The sequence below is a fragment of the Monomorium pharaonis genome, chromosome 6, assembly GCF_013373865.1.
Source record: "Monomorium pharaonis isolate MP-MQ-018 chromosome 6, ASM1337386v2, whole genome shotgun sequence".
NCBI classification, from domain to species: domain Eukaryota; kingdom Metazoa; phylum Arthropoda; class Insecta; order Hymenoptera; family Formicidae; genus Monomorium; species Monomorium pharaonis.
In genome coordinates this window covers 7144093-7161840 of record NC_050472.1, presented here as the reverse complement: position 1 = coordinate 7161840, position 17748 = coordinate 7144093, and the positions used below count along the sequence as shown (strand labels likewise).

Sequence of the window (17748 nt, the reverse complement as noted above, 5' to 3'; positions counted from 1 at the left end):
TTCTTGTACAAATTATTGATTGTTACATTAATTCTCTTAAAAGAGAAATATTTGAGAACAGCAAATAAGAACTCAGAAAAAATTTGACTCATAAATAATATAAATACAGACAAACATAACACTATAAAAGAAGAATTGTCTTTTTTTCTCTGTCTTTCCACAAAATTAGCATAAATGATTACAATCAACCTAAGCATCTATATAAGTGTCATACATGCATCTAAAAAAAGATTGCAAAGTCTGTACATGCGATGTAGTCATGTGTATTAAAGAAAAAAAATTGACAGAATTAACGACATTAACAATTAAATATTTTTTTAAACTTACACATTATTTGCTAAATGTTCATAAAATTAAATGTAATAATCATTGTTAAAATAACTATACAAAAGTGAATATAAAGGGAATTAATAATAATAAATGCAGGGGAAAACCAATGAATGTATAGAAGTCAAACGGATTTGTTTGAAATAAGATAAAAAAAATTGTAGTCCTCGAAACACACTCTCCTTTATCGTGATCTTAATGGTTTTGTTCCTGAAGATCTATATTAGGTCAAGGAATGAATATAATGAGAAGAATGAATTCTGTCTGAGTTTTTAAATATTAATATATAATTCAAATTTTAAGCAAACTTTTTCTGTCTAAATTCTGTCTAAGAACAAATTTTACTCTAATTAAAAAATAACTAAAAACACAAGTTGTAAAAGTTGCAAAAATCTTAACAAAAATATTTATAACAAATTATAATTTTTTTTCCAATATCTCATAAACAAATTTTCAATAAAACTGAAATCTATATTAAACACATTGGACAAAATATGATATTTAAACACATTTCAAAAAAGTAACAAAGTAACTGTATGCGTTAATCTACGAATTAAGTATTTGATCATATTTAATGTTTAAATTTGACTTTATCGTTTATTAATTTTTTTACAACATTAATAATCTTGAAAAACAATTTTTAAAATTTTTCATAACATTTTATCAATAATGTCGAACAATTATCAAGTACTATAGTTTATATTATATTTAGCAGACACTAAATCGTTGTTACAATTATGGCATTATCCCGTTGTTACTAACTAACTGATATTTGCAGTCTATCAATCAAAACTAAGCAATAATCAATTTAACCAGTCATAAATATATGAAAAGATTTTGTAGATTCTATCCTCAAGCTTCTTGCGAAACCTGTATCGTTCCGGTTCTTCAAGGTCAGGTTCAATGACTGGCTATCAATAAAACTGCTTGTAGAAATCTGGAAACGTCTAAAAATTATAAAATCACAATTTGCAATCGATAACAGTTATTTTACTTAGTTGTAAAATGTTAACTTTGCAGATTCTTTATATCATATTTTTCGTACGTATACTTAAAATTAAATGTACTTTCTTTCTTTATAGTTCTTCAGTTATTGCTAGTCAGTATTTAAATTAAATGTTGTATATACGTATATCTAAATATAATTTTAAACGTATAATATTAAAAAAATGTTTTCACTTTTAACAAATGCTTTAATTTCTCAGAAGTAAGAGTAAGCGAAACAGTAACATAGCGTGGGAATTTTCTTGTATATTCCGAATGTATTAATCTATTATCAAATAACATACATAATTTTCTTACATAATTAACAGTAGATTCCCCTATTGGAAATGGGGAATCCATTGAGCGCGAATATAAAATAGCGCTACTCAGAATTAGTTGAATTTAAACGATTTCATTCCAAGTATATCCGCAAACGGCCGGAAAATAAACAATTATCTTTGACGATAATACGACCTCGCCGCTAATCATAAACGCACACAGATATTCATGATGGGCGCCTGATCTCCACTTTGCGATAGTAGTTCGTTATTTCCATATGCGTCATTATAATGACGAATGATAAACGTGAACGAGTTACTTAATTCTTAAATATTTTATTTTCAACTAATGATTTTTCAACCTTTAATTCAAATTGCAATTTTATGTCAACAAATCTATGGAAGATGCATCGTGCATCTCAATAATCGGGGAAATCCCCATGATGTGACCGAGCCAAGATTGTACGGAGTGAACGACATTTCCTTAAAATTGTTTATTTTTTACCTATTAGTAATATTAATATAAAACCAATCATATTCTATATATTTTGTTATACATAAATGGATATAAATTAGGTACATGTTATATGTATAAAAAATTTATCAAATTTATATAATATTGTTTCATAAAAAATTAGTTTTTATTATATCTTTCAATTCAAAATTCAATTATTGAACATAAATTCTTATAAAAAATAAATTTAAATCTTACATCAATAATTTTGTATTTTATAATAAATTATTAATGAATACCCACATAGCACAGAGAGTTCAAAAAGAACTCAATTGTATGTTACCAATTATGAATTTTTTTTTTTTAGATGCAAAAAAAATTATTTTTATTAAAATAATTCTTGTGACAATTGAGTTCTTTTTAAATCTCTGTGATATCTGAGTACATTATATTTACCCAAAATGTTAACTTTCTTAACTACAAACATTTTTAAGAATTATACTAATGTAATTATTTTTTATACGATAAAAATTAAAATTTTTTATTTAATTAATAATGAAATTAATAACTTGACGCTAAAAAAGATACATGACCGAAAAAGCCAATGATTCGGTTGACGTTGTGAAATGAATGAATCAAGATCGAATAAATATCAATATTACGAAATAAAATCGCACAGAAATCCAAAGTTCACGAGAATCCTTCAAATGTTTCAAATGACTCATCAGTTACGGTGCAGCTCAACCGAGAAACAAAATTTGGTGTCGGTTAGGAAAACCCAACCGTTTAGCTCTTACGTGCCTTAACTCCGGTATCACCGGTATTTACTGTACTTGGCGATACATGGCAATGACGTAATTCATGTATTTCCGTAGCGAATTATTAATCATCCATTGTTTAGAACTAAATTATTATTAATTTTATCGGCATTTACACGGATAATGTATAGCGTTAACGAATATTGCTCCTAAACTTCTATAGATAATACGTAATGGGATTGTAAAGTGTACAACAACATAAGTAAAAATAATTATTTAATATATCTCAAATATAAAAAAAAAGTTTTTATAGTTTACATTTATATCAATTTCTTAAAAATTACCTTAGACTTCTTTGGAATTTATAATTTTTTTTAGATAATTTTCAAATATTATTACAAAAAACTTTTTTTTTTATTTTAAAACATTTTACAAAGTTTTCATATATAAAGAATTTTAAGTAAGATGTAGATTTTCTTGACATTTTTAAAAATATAGAAAATATTCTTTATGTATATTTATTGTAAAAGTTTTATTTTTATATATAAAACTTTTATAATAAATATATATAAAAAGTATCTTTAAGGTTTATAATTTAGATATTTTCAAAAATATTGAGAAAATCTACTTTATATATCTACTTTATATATATTTATTATAAAAACATTTTTTAAGTCAAATAGCTCTTTTATTTAATTTGTAATTTTTAATAATTAAATTGTATTACATTTTTTCTTAAAATAAAGTACAGAAATTTATTTTAAAAACTTACATTTATGAATTTTTGGAAATTTTTTTTAACAGATAAAAGTAGTTGGACGTGAATTATTTAGAATTGGATAATGTGCCATTTTTTAAATTGTACTGTAAGGATTAATTTAACAAAAAAGTAATAATTTTTTAATGCTACACAATTTTAGTTTAGTAAATAATACAAAAATAATACAAAATAATACAAAAATAATAGTAAATAATACAAGATATTAATCAAGACTTTATACATATTACATATTTTTAATAAAAAATTTTATTTACTAAACTTTTATGTTAATATTACTAAATTTTCTAACGGAAAACTGTTTTAATGCGTCAATCAAAGCATTTAATTACTTGTCCATATTTAAATTTTTAAATATATTAACAAGATTTAATTGATTCAATTACATTTTGTTTCATTCAACTAAATTCTCAATATGTTTGATTACATCTTATTTAACGCATTTATCGCACCAACTGTCAGTAGAATAATAATGTTTTATTACGGCTTGTCTGTCTCTTTAAATTGCAACGATTATTCGCGCTTGCTTTGCGTTCATTAGCAAACGTATAACGCATTTGACTGATGGCGTAGAATTACTGATATTGCGCGCAATGTCGAGGTTGATGCCAATCTTCATTTTTTAATATTATTATTTATTACTTTTCTCTCTTTCTAGCCTGCATTTTATGTTCTTCGCAATAATATTACGTCACGAGAGTGCAAAACTTGTTTAATGTTTATTTGACGATCTGTCCGTTATCTCTCACATGATACAAACATTCTGCTTGATAATCGTGTGATCAATGCATTTATTTATTAACAAATTGAAAATTTAATGTTTCAAATATAAATACATAATAAAACATTTGTATTTTTCTATTGCACTTAATTGTTTGCAAAATTTACATTTTTGCAGTCGTTATATTTTATAACAAGCATTCTAATGTATAATCGCAAAATATTTAATTTTAAAGAAATTATAGCTGCGCACACATTATAAATAATTATTATATTATAAAATATTTACTCATAATAAACAACAATATATTTATATATCTATAGATTTTATTTATATTATGTTTATTAATATTTACTATAATCTTACAATATTAATATGAGAATTATAAGATGCATTAGTAATAAAAGCAAAAATAAAATATTTTTAATAAAAACCCAAAAAGTCTATTTTTTTAATTTGATTTATTACGTTAAATTTTCTAGCAATTGCGTGAACAATTTTGTTCAACAGAAATTAGAAGACGGAGAGTATAAATAAATAATAAATTTAAAATTTCTACAAGAACCAACCGCAAGAAACAAAGTTTTAATCAGATTTTTTAAATAAATATTCCTAAATATTAAATTAATATATAAAACTTTAATCTTATATTTATTATATACTTGAAGAAAAAATGTTACATTTATACATAATATTTATAATAAAAAAAGCTTTATGTCTTCTAAAAATTCTGTTTTTTAAAGTTGTTTAAATTTTGTAAAAAGAATTCTTCAAATACATTAATTATAATAAATAGAATATAAAGACAAATTATTTTTTATTTAATACTTTATTTTATAGACAGAACAAGTACAGAGGTGGACGCAATACTTGGTCTGGATTATAAATTTACACAACCACTTACCAACTATAAGTAAAATCTTGTTAAAAGTAGAGAACTTGAAATTATCAAATTTCCCTTAACAAATGTTCCATTAGAAACCACAGCGCAACTATACACATACGACGATGATCATAAAAAAGTACGTAAAGATTTTTCGTCATAAAACTTATCGCAAACTTTCTAATTAATTAATTGCTAATACTGTAATTAATTATCTTCTTGAGTAGATCACATAACAAAAATATGTATCTTTTAATAGATTATACAAATAGTTTTACGCTATATATCCTGTTCTTTTATTGACAAATAAATATGGCAAACATATATCCACCTCCAACATGGAAAAATTATATAGTCTCATATATGATATAATAATATTATTGTCATCTTTTGTCCATTTGAAAATATAAGATTGGGTTTTTCTCTACATAAAGCGATTCCAGCTAATTTATTCGAAAATAGTCATCTAACATACGTAGAATATACATATCTCTACTATATTAGCGTAATCTTAATCATTAGTTGACGCATTTGCGAAAAATTGACTTTTCCAGCCTTTTTGCATCTGTCGGCACATTTATAGCGCAATAACAACAGTATGGCAGTATACCTCAAGTACCCGCTCATACACTGAAAAATAATTACATAATTGCACTCGGAATTGGCGTTATATCTATTTAACTATTTATCTACAGAAACAACATATATATTCTGTGTACTATAGCAGATGATATTATACGTGGAAGAGAATAGATTGTAGTAACTCTCACGTTAATGACTCATTCGTTTCATTGTCAGTGACATAAAATTTATCTCGGCAGATTATCTGTTCTTCTTCATATAATCGATAAAATCAATCAATATGAAGGATAAATATAACTGATTTTTAATATAGACATAAGACTCGTTATAAATTAAGAAGACAGTGATAAAAAAAATGAAACGTTGTAAAATGCAATATGCATTAAGATATCACATTAAGTAATATTTTTTTAAATATTTTCCTCTCACGGTGAACGCTTGCGAAATCTTTCATATCTTCGAGGATCTCTAAAACTCTACAGAAACCACATTCAGAAAGATATGCTTAATTCGCGATTCACGCGATTTGTTACGAAGAATTTCTACGAGATAACATCTGTATTTCCCGATTAGCTCGTTATTTATGTATTTATGTGCCATTGTAGAAATATGAATTACTATTTTCACAATTAAATAGAGAATAAGTGCCACTGTCAAGACAATATATTGAATATATTGTCAATGTCTTGAGAAAAAAGATATCATTTTTGTATTATTTAAACTAAGTAGATTTAATTGTAAAAGAAATCAAGAAAAATTGAGAAATAAAAAATGGAAATGTTGAACAGAGAGAATGTCTCTTATATATTACACATTTACGTATATTAACGTTTATTTAATTTTTAGTTTACGTTTATTTAAATTTTTCAATTTATATGATTCTTATTTTAAAACGAACAAATTTTTTATGTCAGTATTTTAGCAAAAAAAATACATTATCGAACAAATTCAACAATTTATCCCCTGTTTTATTCTATTTTCTTGTTTTTTAAGCAGATCTTTAAAAAACAAAGAATTTATTCTTATTTTTTGTTATATTTCTTGTAATTTTTAATAAATAACATTATTAGAAATTAAGACTCATATAGTTAAAATCACAATGTGTACTATCATCTATAGGTTTAAAAATGTTTAGGATTTTCTGGCATTTCACGAAAAGTATTTTAGTGAACAAAATCATAAAAAATTGTCAAAGTACATTGTGAAAATGATATAAGTTTTACTTTTTTAAGGATTATATACTTTGTTTCTAATTTACATAAAATTAAAAATTGACACATTTTTTAATTATATTTTTCTTTACTTTAAAATACTGCAGCTTAAAAAAATCATTGGATAAACATTAACAAAAAATTATTTTAAAGTAGATTTTCTAAGCTTTAAAATGCTTTTCTAGAAATAATTTTTTTTCATCAAATCTTTTTATAATTTATTTCTTAGAACATGTTTTATAACTTTATAATTAAAGTGTTGTAAAAAATAGGAAAATTATTTGTTAAAATATATTCAATTTATATATAAATTCAAAAAAATTTTTTAATTGATATATATTGAACTTTTTATAAAATTCGAATAAATTTCAAAATTTTTGAACAGTGTAATATAATGTATGTTTTCTCTATAAATCATCGTAAATAATAAAAACTATACTACCAAACTTGAAAACCGAATAAAAAAATGTTCTTAAGAACCTTGATTTGTACTTTTAATGATTTGATATGTAAATTAGAAGTTTCTATTGTATATACAGTTAAAACATGAAAAAATAAGTGTATCTTAAAGAACGAATGTATGATCAATAATGAAAGATACGAGGTTTGAGTAAAATATAAATTAATGAAGTAATGAAACATACGAGTTTCATAGTCTTTTAGTACTAAACTAAAATTATGGAAAAAGACGCATACGTAATATTAATCACAGTTCTTTTAATCTGAATATGCTGCCCAATGTTAAGATAATTCTATCGCGCGTAAATAGAACGAGGTCATGCGTTCAAAAAATAAGATAAAATTATTGTTCCCCGTTATTGTCCGTTTAAAGTTGATGAAAATTCGTTAAATTTATTAAAGTTTGTGAATAATAGTCATCACTAACATTGGAAAATACCCACATTAAATATAATAAGATAAAGGCTTTTAAAATTTCTTTGTGACCTCGTTCTACTATTACTATGATCGATATGTTATCTTACTTCTTTTGATCGACAGCTTCTTTCACATCTTCCTCATTACTGCCCTCGTTCTCGATTCACTCTAATTTTACATAAATTTGTCGTCGTATATTGTTCACGACTGCACCGCCGTTTCCGGCGGTTTTCGACACGAGTCATTGTCATCATCGATAGACTCGTTCTGCTTGTTCTCTAGCTCGGTCTTATGGACGAGAGCGTAGTTGTTCAAGTACTCCACTACCTGCATGTGCCCGAAAGTCTCGGCTTCGTCGACCGGTCGTTTGCCCCATCTAAAACAATAGCTTTTTAATTATGAGAAAAATAATTCTTCAACACAATCACATGCAATTTACTTTTATTTCATCTTCCGAAATTATTAATTAAAGAATATTATGTATACAAAAATAGAAATTAAAAAATATATAATAAAAACAATTATTTCTAAAAGAAAATAGCAAACGTTTAAGAAATAGAGAATATAGAATTTAATTTCTATTTTTGAATATATTAAACAATTTATAAATTAAAGATCAGAACAAGAGAGTACGCGTATATTTTTTATTTCGTAAAAACAAAGAAAATGCTTTAAAACAATTTTAAAAGATCACTTTTTTATAACAGTCATGAAAAATTCGTTACCAGAGTACTAAATTGTTAAAATAATTATTGTAACTTGATCTTGAGACAGCGCTCAAGTCGTACCTATCCTTGGGATCATGTGGGACTCCGCAATGTTCGATCAGAAACTCGACGCAATCCAGATGACCTTCGCTGGCGGCCAAGTGCAACGCCGTTCTGCCGTCGTAATCCGACAATGTCATGTCCATCCCACTCAATCGATGTCTGAAATTACAAGTGTGCGATAACAATCAAAACTAAGATAACTGCATTCTTCTAATACTGCTTTGTCTCCATTAATGCTTGTGGATATTTTGTTGACACTTAACTAATCCTCTCGGATACAAAAATATTATATAATAATAAGAAAGAACGCGCAACTCAGATCCGTTTATCTTTATTAAACAGCTTTTTTAAAAGAGTGTCTTACCTTCTCATCGCTGTGACGTCACCACTGGCAGCGCTGAACAGAAGATTAACGATCGAGAGACCTTTCGTTTCGTATTTGTGTCGTCTAGGATCTCTCTTGTTTGTCGCGTGCTTTAAATTATCGTACCTGTAGTCATAGTGTGAAATATAAACTAAATTAGTAACTACTCGAGAAAAACAAAGTAAAGAAAAAAATTGAGTTTCTGATCATATAACATCCACTGTTATAAAGACATAAATTACAAGCAAGAAAAAGCAAAAATTAGAAAAAAAATATTTCAAGATAATTGTCTAATAAATAATCTACACAATCTACACAATATATTAAAATTTACAATATATTAAATTAGAATTCATACAAATTTTTAATCTTGTAATATTTAATTTAAGAAAACTGTTTTTGAAAATTTTAAATACCTATTTCTTTACATTTGCTGAAAAGTTTTTTGTTGTTTTTTAAGTAAAAAGTTGATTTTTTTTTTATTGTCACCTGTGAAAATTAAATTCGTTCACTAGCTCTTCACAGAACTGCACACCTCGACAGGAGTTGCCAAGCGGATCCAAGGGTGGAGACCACGTGCAAATTCCCATGACATTTGGTATTACCACGAGAAGGCTTCCTGATACACCAGATTTCGCCGGTATGCCAACCTAGAATGAAATACAGAATTCTTTAACCCTTGTGTCCAAGAACAAATGTACTTACATTGTTCCACAATCAATACAAATAAACTCATAATTTGTACCCCTGTTGTGGCCGAGGCGTATATAAACTTTAATGCAATATATTTTTTAATTCCAGTTTTTAAAAATTAAAGTAAAAGCATTTTTCAATAATCAAATCGCGATAACACGGGCGCAATTTAAAAAATGTTGACAGGAGCATAAACAATTTTCAGAAAAACTAGTCAAATGAGTACATTTGTATCCATTTGTGAATATAAGGATTAATATGTAATTTCTATAAAGTTACTATATTTGACATCAATATTATTAATATATGATAAATAAATTGCCTATAAAAGTTGCAAATTATAGTGTAAAACGTTTTCAATTAATAACAACAAAAAAAAGACAAAATTAAGATATTAATTTATATAATACAGAGATATACATTTTTTTAGAGAAGAAAAACGTTTTTTTATTTTTAGTATTACTTACTTGTTTGTCTTACTTCACAGAAACGATTTAACATTAGATATAAAAAATTCTTAAAAAGTCATAGACGGCTTTTCTTTGCATTTTTAATAAGTGTTCCAATTCATATAAGAAATTAAAAAAATTTTAAGAGAAATTATAAGATTACGTAGAAATTGTAAAAAAAATATAGGAATTCTTTTAAAAAGTGTTTATTCCAGCAATATTCTTTCAATTATATTTATATTTTTAATATATTAATCGATGTATTTTATCTTTTTGCACTCACTTTAAATGCGAATTGTCCACTATAGTCGTACATGCCGCAGCTGTGCATAAGACTCAGAACATCACGGACGCTGTCTGGTTTTAAGACCTTTTCCTCGGTAATCGGACAAATGCCACCATTCGCTAGGGTTGCTGCCATTACTGCCATCGTCTCACAATTTGCTTCCATAGCACAGCACTTGCCAATAAAAATATAATTCATTGTCAGTGCGTTGCATACACACGCGTACACGAGTCGTTACCAAAATAGAAATAGAGGCGATTTATTCTCGTCTTAGTAGACACGTGACGTTGAAAGACACGAATTATACCAAGATACATTAAAATGTCTCATTAAAAAATGTAAGACTCATGCTTATTTTGCAAAAAAATATTGAATGTTTAATTATACAACAGCAAAACTTTTTAGAAGTCTCAACTTTTATTCTTCATAATTAAAAAGAACATGCAATGTTTTATTTAGACTGTTTGAATAAATACAAGGAAAGAAATATTTACCTGAAAATAGAAATCCATAACTTCCTGTAGATTCGTCTTGTCTGGATAACACTTGTGCTCCCTCATGTAAAATCCTAAAGCATAATTTCGGTCGGCTGCCTCTCGCTCCGACAGGAAAACGGCGTTATTAAACCCGAGATTTTCACCACCGGCCAGTCGTTTGAAATAATTCATCGCGAAATCGAATTTCTCTGCCAAACCCATTTCCGGTTTGACTAACGTTTTCAGAAGCGAGCAAACCAATATCGCGCCGGCGTTGATCATCGGATTGTGTGGCTTTTCTATAAAGATATTCATTTGTATCGGAAAATCTTACGAATACAAATTTTAAAAGTAAAAAGTCTTGAATATTCTTTTGCATTTGTTAACTTTTTGCTAGTTTTCAATTAGGTTTACATTTAGTTTAATTAAAAAGTTTATGATCTTTTTTATTATTCTATTTAAATTGCGTTAAATGTTTAATTGCTTAAGTGGCACTTACTACTATAATCGAGTACGAGCTCGTTGAAATTTCTACCGGACGGCTCTTGACCAACGTATTGATGCACCACTTCCTGACCCAGCCTGTCCAAGGCTATCGCATAGGTCAAAGGTTTGCTGCAGCTTTGAAGGGTGAACGGTATTGAGGTATCGCCAATGCTAAATCGCTGGCCGTCGATGGTGCACACGGATACGCCCCAATATTCCGGATTCATCCTGGCTAACTGCGGTATATAGGAGGCGACCTTGCCCTCGGTGTTCGTCTTGCATTTCCAATAAAAATCCTCGATATGCTTTGTAAAGCCTGACCAGTCAGGAATTATGAACTGATGCCTGAATGCTCGCGAGATCAGAACAATATTGGCATTTATGATTCTGAGAAAGAAAGAAGCAATGTACTGTTATTTGTTGCAAAGATACTATTTGTCGTGGATGCTTATAAACAAAATTTATAAACTAAGCTTTTCTCATTTTAAATATTATTTAAGGGAGTTTAGAAGCTTTTCTCAAATAGCTCTTTAAAAAATAATTTTAACTGAGAATTTATTCCGTCACAGAATACCTTAAAATAAATGTAATACTTAAAATATACGTATTGTATATAAGTTATTGTTTGAGGCTCACTTTCTAAATTGTTCTCTATCTAGTTTCTGTGTTTCGTGTGATATAGCCTTGGCACGATCATTATTTTTGGCGTGCTCTTTCTTAAGATTGTCTATAAATTCTTGAAGTCGAGGATCAGTCTTCCGCAAGCCGGTTATCCTTAGAGCCTTAAGATTAATATAAATATTATGTTCATACGTGTCTGTGTATAAATTTTTATTGTTTTACGTTTTTATTTAATCATTTCACGAATATATCTCTATGGAAAATGTTACAGTTAGTTGTAAATAGTTATATATTATTCTGTCGTACATACAGCTAAAAATTGCCCCACTGATATAAGACCAGTCTCCTCATTCTTAAACATGTCAAATAATACATCTTCGGCGTTTGTTGCTTGATCTTGATCTCGAGTGCTGGAAATAACATTAAAAATGTTAATAATTATTAAATAACAATAAAAATAATACATTCACAAAAAATGTACTAAATAATACAAAGAATATTTTTCTCACAACTGTTCTTCTATATTTTTCTATTCTATATTTTCTAAATTTTTATTTTAATCATAAATAACGAAACCATGCACGTAAAATAACCATCTCATAATATCACCATTCTAATCATTCTACAACAACTTAAAGATTATAAAATAAAAGTATCCTATTTTTTATTCACAATTACCGTTTATTTATACAAACACAAAACTCACCATGCATTAAAACAAGCAAAATGATAAAACTGATTATTTCAGCAATAAGCAATAAACAAAAAATTACACACAAATTTGTTATCTTTAATGACATTATAATCAACAAAATGGCGTAAAATTTTTAATAATGTGTTGTTAATAAGATATTCATGTCACATCGTGCATTGATGTAGCGCTTAGTACTCACTACATATAGTGGCTGTCATGAATGAAACTGTATTCGCTGTAACGAAAAGCAGAAAAGCCTTAGTGATGACAATAGTAATTGTTAATGCGGTTGTTACCTAAGAAAGCGAGCCAACATCCGGGTGGACCGATCATTTTTCTTTTCCACCCAGATCGAACACGCAATTTTCGATTTGATCGCGTAATCTTCAGTAAGTGTAGCCAACTGGAGATTTTTAGAGTCTTCTTTGGAGTCACCACCGATTGACTCGATGTAAGGCATAGTGATTGTCGTACTTCCGAAATTTGTTCTAACTTTTATTCTAACTTTATGAACTGTTTTATTATTAAAATTCAATAAACATGTTATTTGTAAGTCTTGCAGGTAATACAAATTTTTACGTCAAATTATTTTATTTCAAATTATTTTATTCTTATATGTTTATTAGATTTAGATGTTTTTTATTAAATTAATTAAATTAAATACTTTACGTTGCAGTGCATTACAAAACACGATTAGATTTCAGTTGCTTTACACAAAACACAATTCAAAAAGTTGTGTCCTCAGAAATTGTTAATATAATCGACTTCTTGGGTAAAATGTGAACAACGTTACACTGGTTTCAAGAATACTCCATCGCAGATACTACCAGTAGTTCTTATAACACTCGCGAAAAATAAAAAACAAGTTTTTGACCTTCCTTTGCTCCCCCACGATGAAAATTATGTCTTAAAATAGTGTCGTCATTTACGTCAGATTGGAGCAGATGACATCTTGCGCGCAAAAAGCTGCAATACGTATGTACGTGCAATTTGCATTCGAGAACAAATAATTAAAACAAACAGAAACCAGAAACAAATAATTGCTTGGTATATTAGAGTTAATTAGAGCAGAAAGCTCTGTGTAAGGTAAAAATGGAGAATCTCAAGAGACCATCTAGATGTTGAAAAAAATTTTGCACTTTGGGGAAAATTTATTACATTACTACGAACTTGAATGAAGCTAAAGGCACTAAATTAATTCACATTTAAAATATATATCATAATAAATGTATAATTCTTTTTGTTCTATCAAATATTGCATATAATATTAATTAAAGTTCCTTAAGAATAAAATAATCTTACCGAAACGCTCTTAATGGAAGTTGTTTAAAGTCACCTATTGTATCAATGTAATGACCACTAAATTCGAAGTCGTCCATCGCTCTGATTTTAATAATTCCAAGTTGAAAGAAATGGAACAATATCACCGCAAAAAGTGATTCAACCATTTAGAAAACATTTTGCAGTTATAACATGTTTCATGATGCCGAGAGTTTCTCTGCTTTAGTTTAGCGACAGATAAAATCACGATCTAAGAGATTGTACGTTGCTGTACGCGCTTAAATGAAAGACGCTCGACCTAATCAATTGTGATGGGTTAATAGATAGCACACGATATTACATCAATAAATTTATTGTACGACGATCACTATGCCTTCTATGAAACAAATATTACTCTTTAAATCTGAATCAATGAAACCTTACTAATTTGCAGTGTTATACTTATAATAGGGATCATCAGTGATTATTCATGGAATCAGTGATTATTAGTAGAATCAGTGTTATTACTAATATAATTATAAATACATTCAAATAAAAGTGTTTAATTTTAAGATACTAATGTTTTATTTCTGTTTCGTAAATATTAAAAAATGTTTTAGTTTTAAAAAATGTTTTTAGATTTAAAACACTAACATCCGTTTGCACCAATGTAAACTTATTTTCTATCTTTTTCCAGTTATAAAATTAGAAAAAACAAAGTAAGTTAAACGATTTCATCTCCATTAGTACAAACTAGAATAAAATGCATTTAAAGTTTTAAAAAATATTAATTTCAAACATTTTAGTGTTTTTAATGTAAACACAATTTAAAACATTATTAAATTATATTATAACATTTTTAAGCATTTAAAAACAAAAACAAAAATAAGACATTTTATTATCTTAAAATTAAATAGTTATTTTACACTTTATAACACTAAAATCGAACTATTCGTTGTCTTTCACTGAATAACACATTAATTCCAATTCAGAGAGTATATATATCTTGGTATCGTTTTCATGATCACATTTATCAGCGTTCAAATTATATTTTAGTTTTACGTTGCATTTATATGTTTCTACAAACGATCGTTCGATACGCGATTGAAGAGAGATATGCCGAAAGAAATTATACTATATACGTATTTATATTTTGAAAAGTACTAATTAATATCATATTACTAAAAAAGTAGCATGTAAAAATATTTCTGTTGGCATTTTTTTATATTTGTTTAATTTTATTTTTAATTTTATAAGGATATTTCTTACCGTGTCTGAGAACACTTTAAATTCGCTGCAGTTCCGAATGCGGCATTCAGGTTCTTTGTTATTCCAAGTTTTGTAGGCGATGGTACATTAGCACGTTTCTGTAAAATCGTGGATGTTCAATGTTAATTACAAAAAAAATCATAACTATTTTATTGCATAAAATAAAATTAATTGCTCAAATAACGTTTGTTATAATTAAAATATTATTCAACAAAATATAAAAACATACAAGAATTTTCGAAAAATTATATTTAAAAAATATATAAAAATATTATATTCAATAAAAACAGTTATTTTAAGGTATTACGATATTTAATATTAATAATAACCTTTTCAATCGTTTATAAATGAACCGATTATTGTGCTTTCACATTATGCACACACACATGAATAGATATAACTTCACTCTAGAGTTGAATAAAAATTAAATTTATTAAAAAAGTTTTAATACATGTTAATCTCTTTGTTTTTATTACATTAACTTTAAAAGAAATTTATTATTTATTAATTTTTATGTTAACAAAGAAACATTTTTTTATTTGTTTTAACAATAATATTTCAGTTTTAAAACAATTAAAAACACAATCAATCTTTTATAATAAATATCAATATTACTAAACAATGCATTTGTAACTTGTTAAAAATATTGATTAAACATCACTGATAGTTACAAACACTGGTTTATAAATAATAAAATTATCTATTTAATTTGATATAGTTATTTTTTATAATTTTGAATTTTAACTTAACAATAAAACTCTCCATATAATTAAAAATATATTTCTATTGCTGGATTAAAACAGCTCTTTTTATTATAAAAAAAAATATTTGTAGCAGTTTCTGATTTAGCATTTAAGGAGCATTTTGAGATGGTCTCGTAGAGAAAGTGTGCTGGTTGCTAGGCAGCTCTGTATTGATCTCTTGATGAATAAACATCATAGTACTCTGAGCGGAAGCCTGTCACGTGTACTTTAATTCAGATCATTAGGATTACGTATAGGATTTGCGTATAAGCGTAATGAAAATTGAAAGCCCAGCTAGATTAGAGAACGAGATTCGCCTCTGAAGGTCACTCTTGCGTCTCGTTATGCAATCGATACCTTATATATAAGCTTCTTAGATCTTATCCACAGTGATAGATACGTTTCGTTAGTAATAAAATCTGGATATATTTTATAACAACCTTAATAGATATAAATAAATAACTAAAGTTTCTTATAATTAATTTTCAAGACATACTTATTAGACTTATAAACACATAATTTAAATCAAGATTTATAATATGTTAAGTAATATGTTGTAATATGATAATTAAAAATGTGATCATAAAATGATCAATTGAGTATCATTGTACTATATACTAATTATATTACTCTTAATAATTAACAGCGATTTATCGTGCTATTAACTGCAATAATCTAATTCGAGCGTTTTGTTGGCATAACAGTGATATACGAGCTACGTGTTAAAGTATTTTTGTCGCCGATATAGGCCATTGCCGCTGCCCACGTGGTTGCAATCGACGAGAATCAGTCACCTTTATTGGTTGTCATACCTTAAGGGGGTGCACCTGAATTACAACATAACGAATAAATCTAACGTCACTTATAATGAATGCGTTGACATCGAGTTTTAGATATGTCTCCATTATTGCGTAACACTTTCGTAAACGCCATGTTTAACATTTATCATAATAGCTGTTTGTGCGACTGTTTTGAAATTCTCGCAAATTTTCGTCATTTTAATAACTCGCCTTTGAATCTTCCCTAATTTTTTATAGGATATTCTTACCCTGCCAGTGGAATGTAGTCTTCTTAGCCCGTTCACCCCGATTCTCACGAGCTTCAGCATCCTCGCACCTTGCATCACCTTCCTCAATTAAAACCTTGCTCACTGACAATCTACAATTTTATTCAATATATTATTACTATTATTATTCGATATTATTATTTGAAACAACCGCAATTAATTCATAATAATTTGAAAAATCGTAAACGACGCAAAAAGATCTAATCGAACTGCTCCATTTGAGAGCAAAACGTTTCAATTTGCAATCTGGATCTCGCATGTGAAATATTTGGTCAAATAACATTTTTTTTTGCTCGAATTTTCTGATCGATATAGCAAACGAGTAGATGTCCACCATTTCACACTTTATATAAAACGCAAGATGCTCACTCGTTCCTACATTATTCGATCCATATTTCTGGTATAATTTTTCCCAAACTCAAAGATCTAGTCGCTAATGAATTCTCGCCCGCGAATGGATCAGCCGTCGCAGTTTTGCCTGCGACAACGACGGCGGAAGACGACCCTCGGCGTCCCGATGGTAAGCCTCTACTGCACCGAGGGTCGTAGAGAAGGTAGGGAAGACCGGCCGGCGGGACATGCGCGATTTAGGGATGGATACAAAATTTCGCTCTATAGTTAATCCATAATGTGTCACGGGAACATCGGTCGGTACACAACTGGCACAAGAATTTATCCGGGAAGCAAAACCGCAAAATGGTTTATTGGCATCGACATTA

General features: G+C 27.7%; 1 protein-coding gene across 7 annotated transcripts; it reads right to left on the bottom strand.

Annotated features, from left to right (window-relative positions):
* Nucleotides 1-7490: 7490 nt before the first annotated feature.
* LOC105834133 (glutaminase kidney isoform, mitochondrial) lies at nt 7491-17582 on the bottom strand. 7 transcript variants are annotated; one of them, XM_036287931.1, is made up of 14 exons: nt 17399-17582; nt 17012-17121; nt 16776-16790; nt 15221-15318; nt 12891-12926; nt 12308-12407; nt 12013-12158; nt 11390-11763; nt 10909-11189; nt 10412-10588; nt 9476-9636; nt 8987-9112; nt 8641-8781; nt 7491-8228 (listed from the first exon to the last, which is right to left on the bottom strand). In XM_036287931.1, the coding sequence occupies exons 2-14, from the start codon at nt 17084-17086 to the stop codon at nt 8054-8056; spliced, it is 1905 nt and encodes a 634-aa protein (XP_036143824.1). In that variant the 5' UTR covers nt 17087-17121; nt 17399-17582; the 3' UTR covers nt 7491-8053. The 7 variants fall into 7 exon arrangements, with proteins under 7 accessions (XP_036143824.1, XP_036143825.1, XP_036143826.1 ...); XM_036287932.1 differs by having other exon boundaries at nt 17409-17582; XM_036287933.1 differs by lacking the exon at nt 12891-12926.
* Between the last annotated feature and the right edge of the window lie 166 nt (nt 17583-17748).

Bases quoted from the DNA above. Each gene is read 5' to 3' on its own strand.
- LOC105834133 (XM_036287931.1), bottom strand. From the start codon at position 17,086: ATGCAAGGTGCGAGGATGCTGAAGCTCGTGAGAATCGGGGTGAACGGG. The intron at 9,113-9,475 runs GTGACAATAAAA...CTATGACTACAG, and splicing joins AACGAATTTAATTTTCACAG to GTACGATAATTTAAAGCACG. The intron at 8,229-8,640 runs GTACGACTTGAG...CTATTGTTTTAG, and splicing joins CCACATGATCCCAAGGATAG to ATGGGGCAAACGACCGGTCG.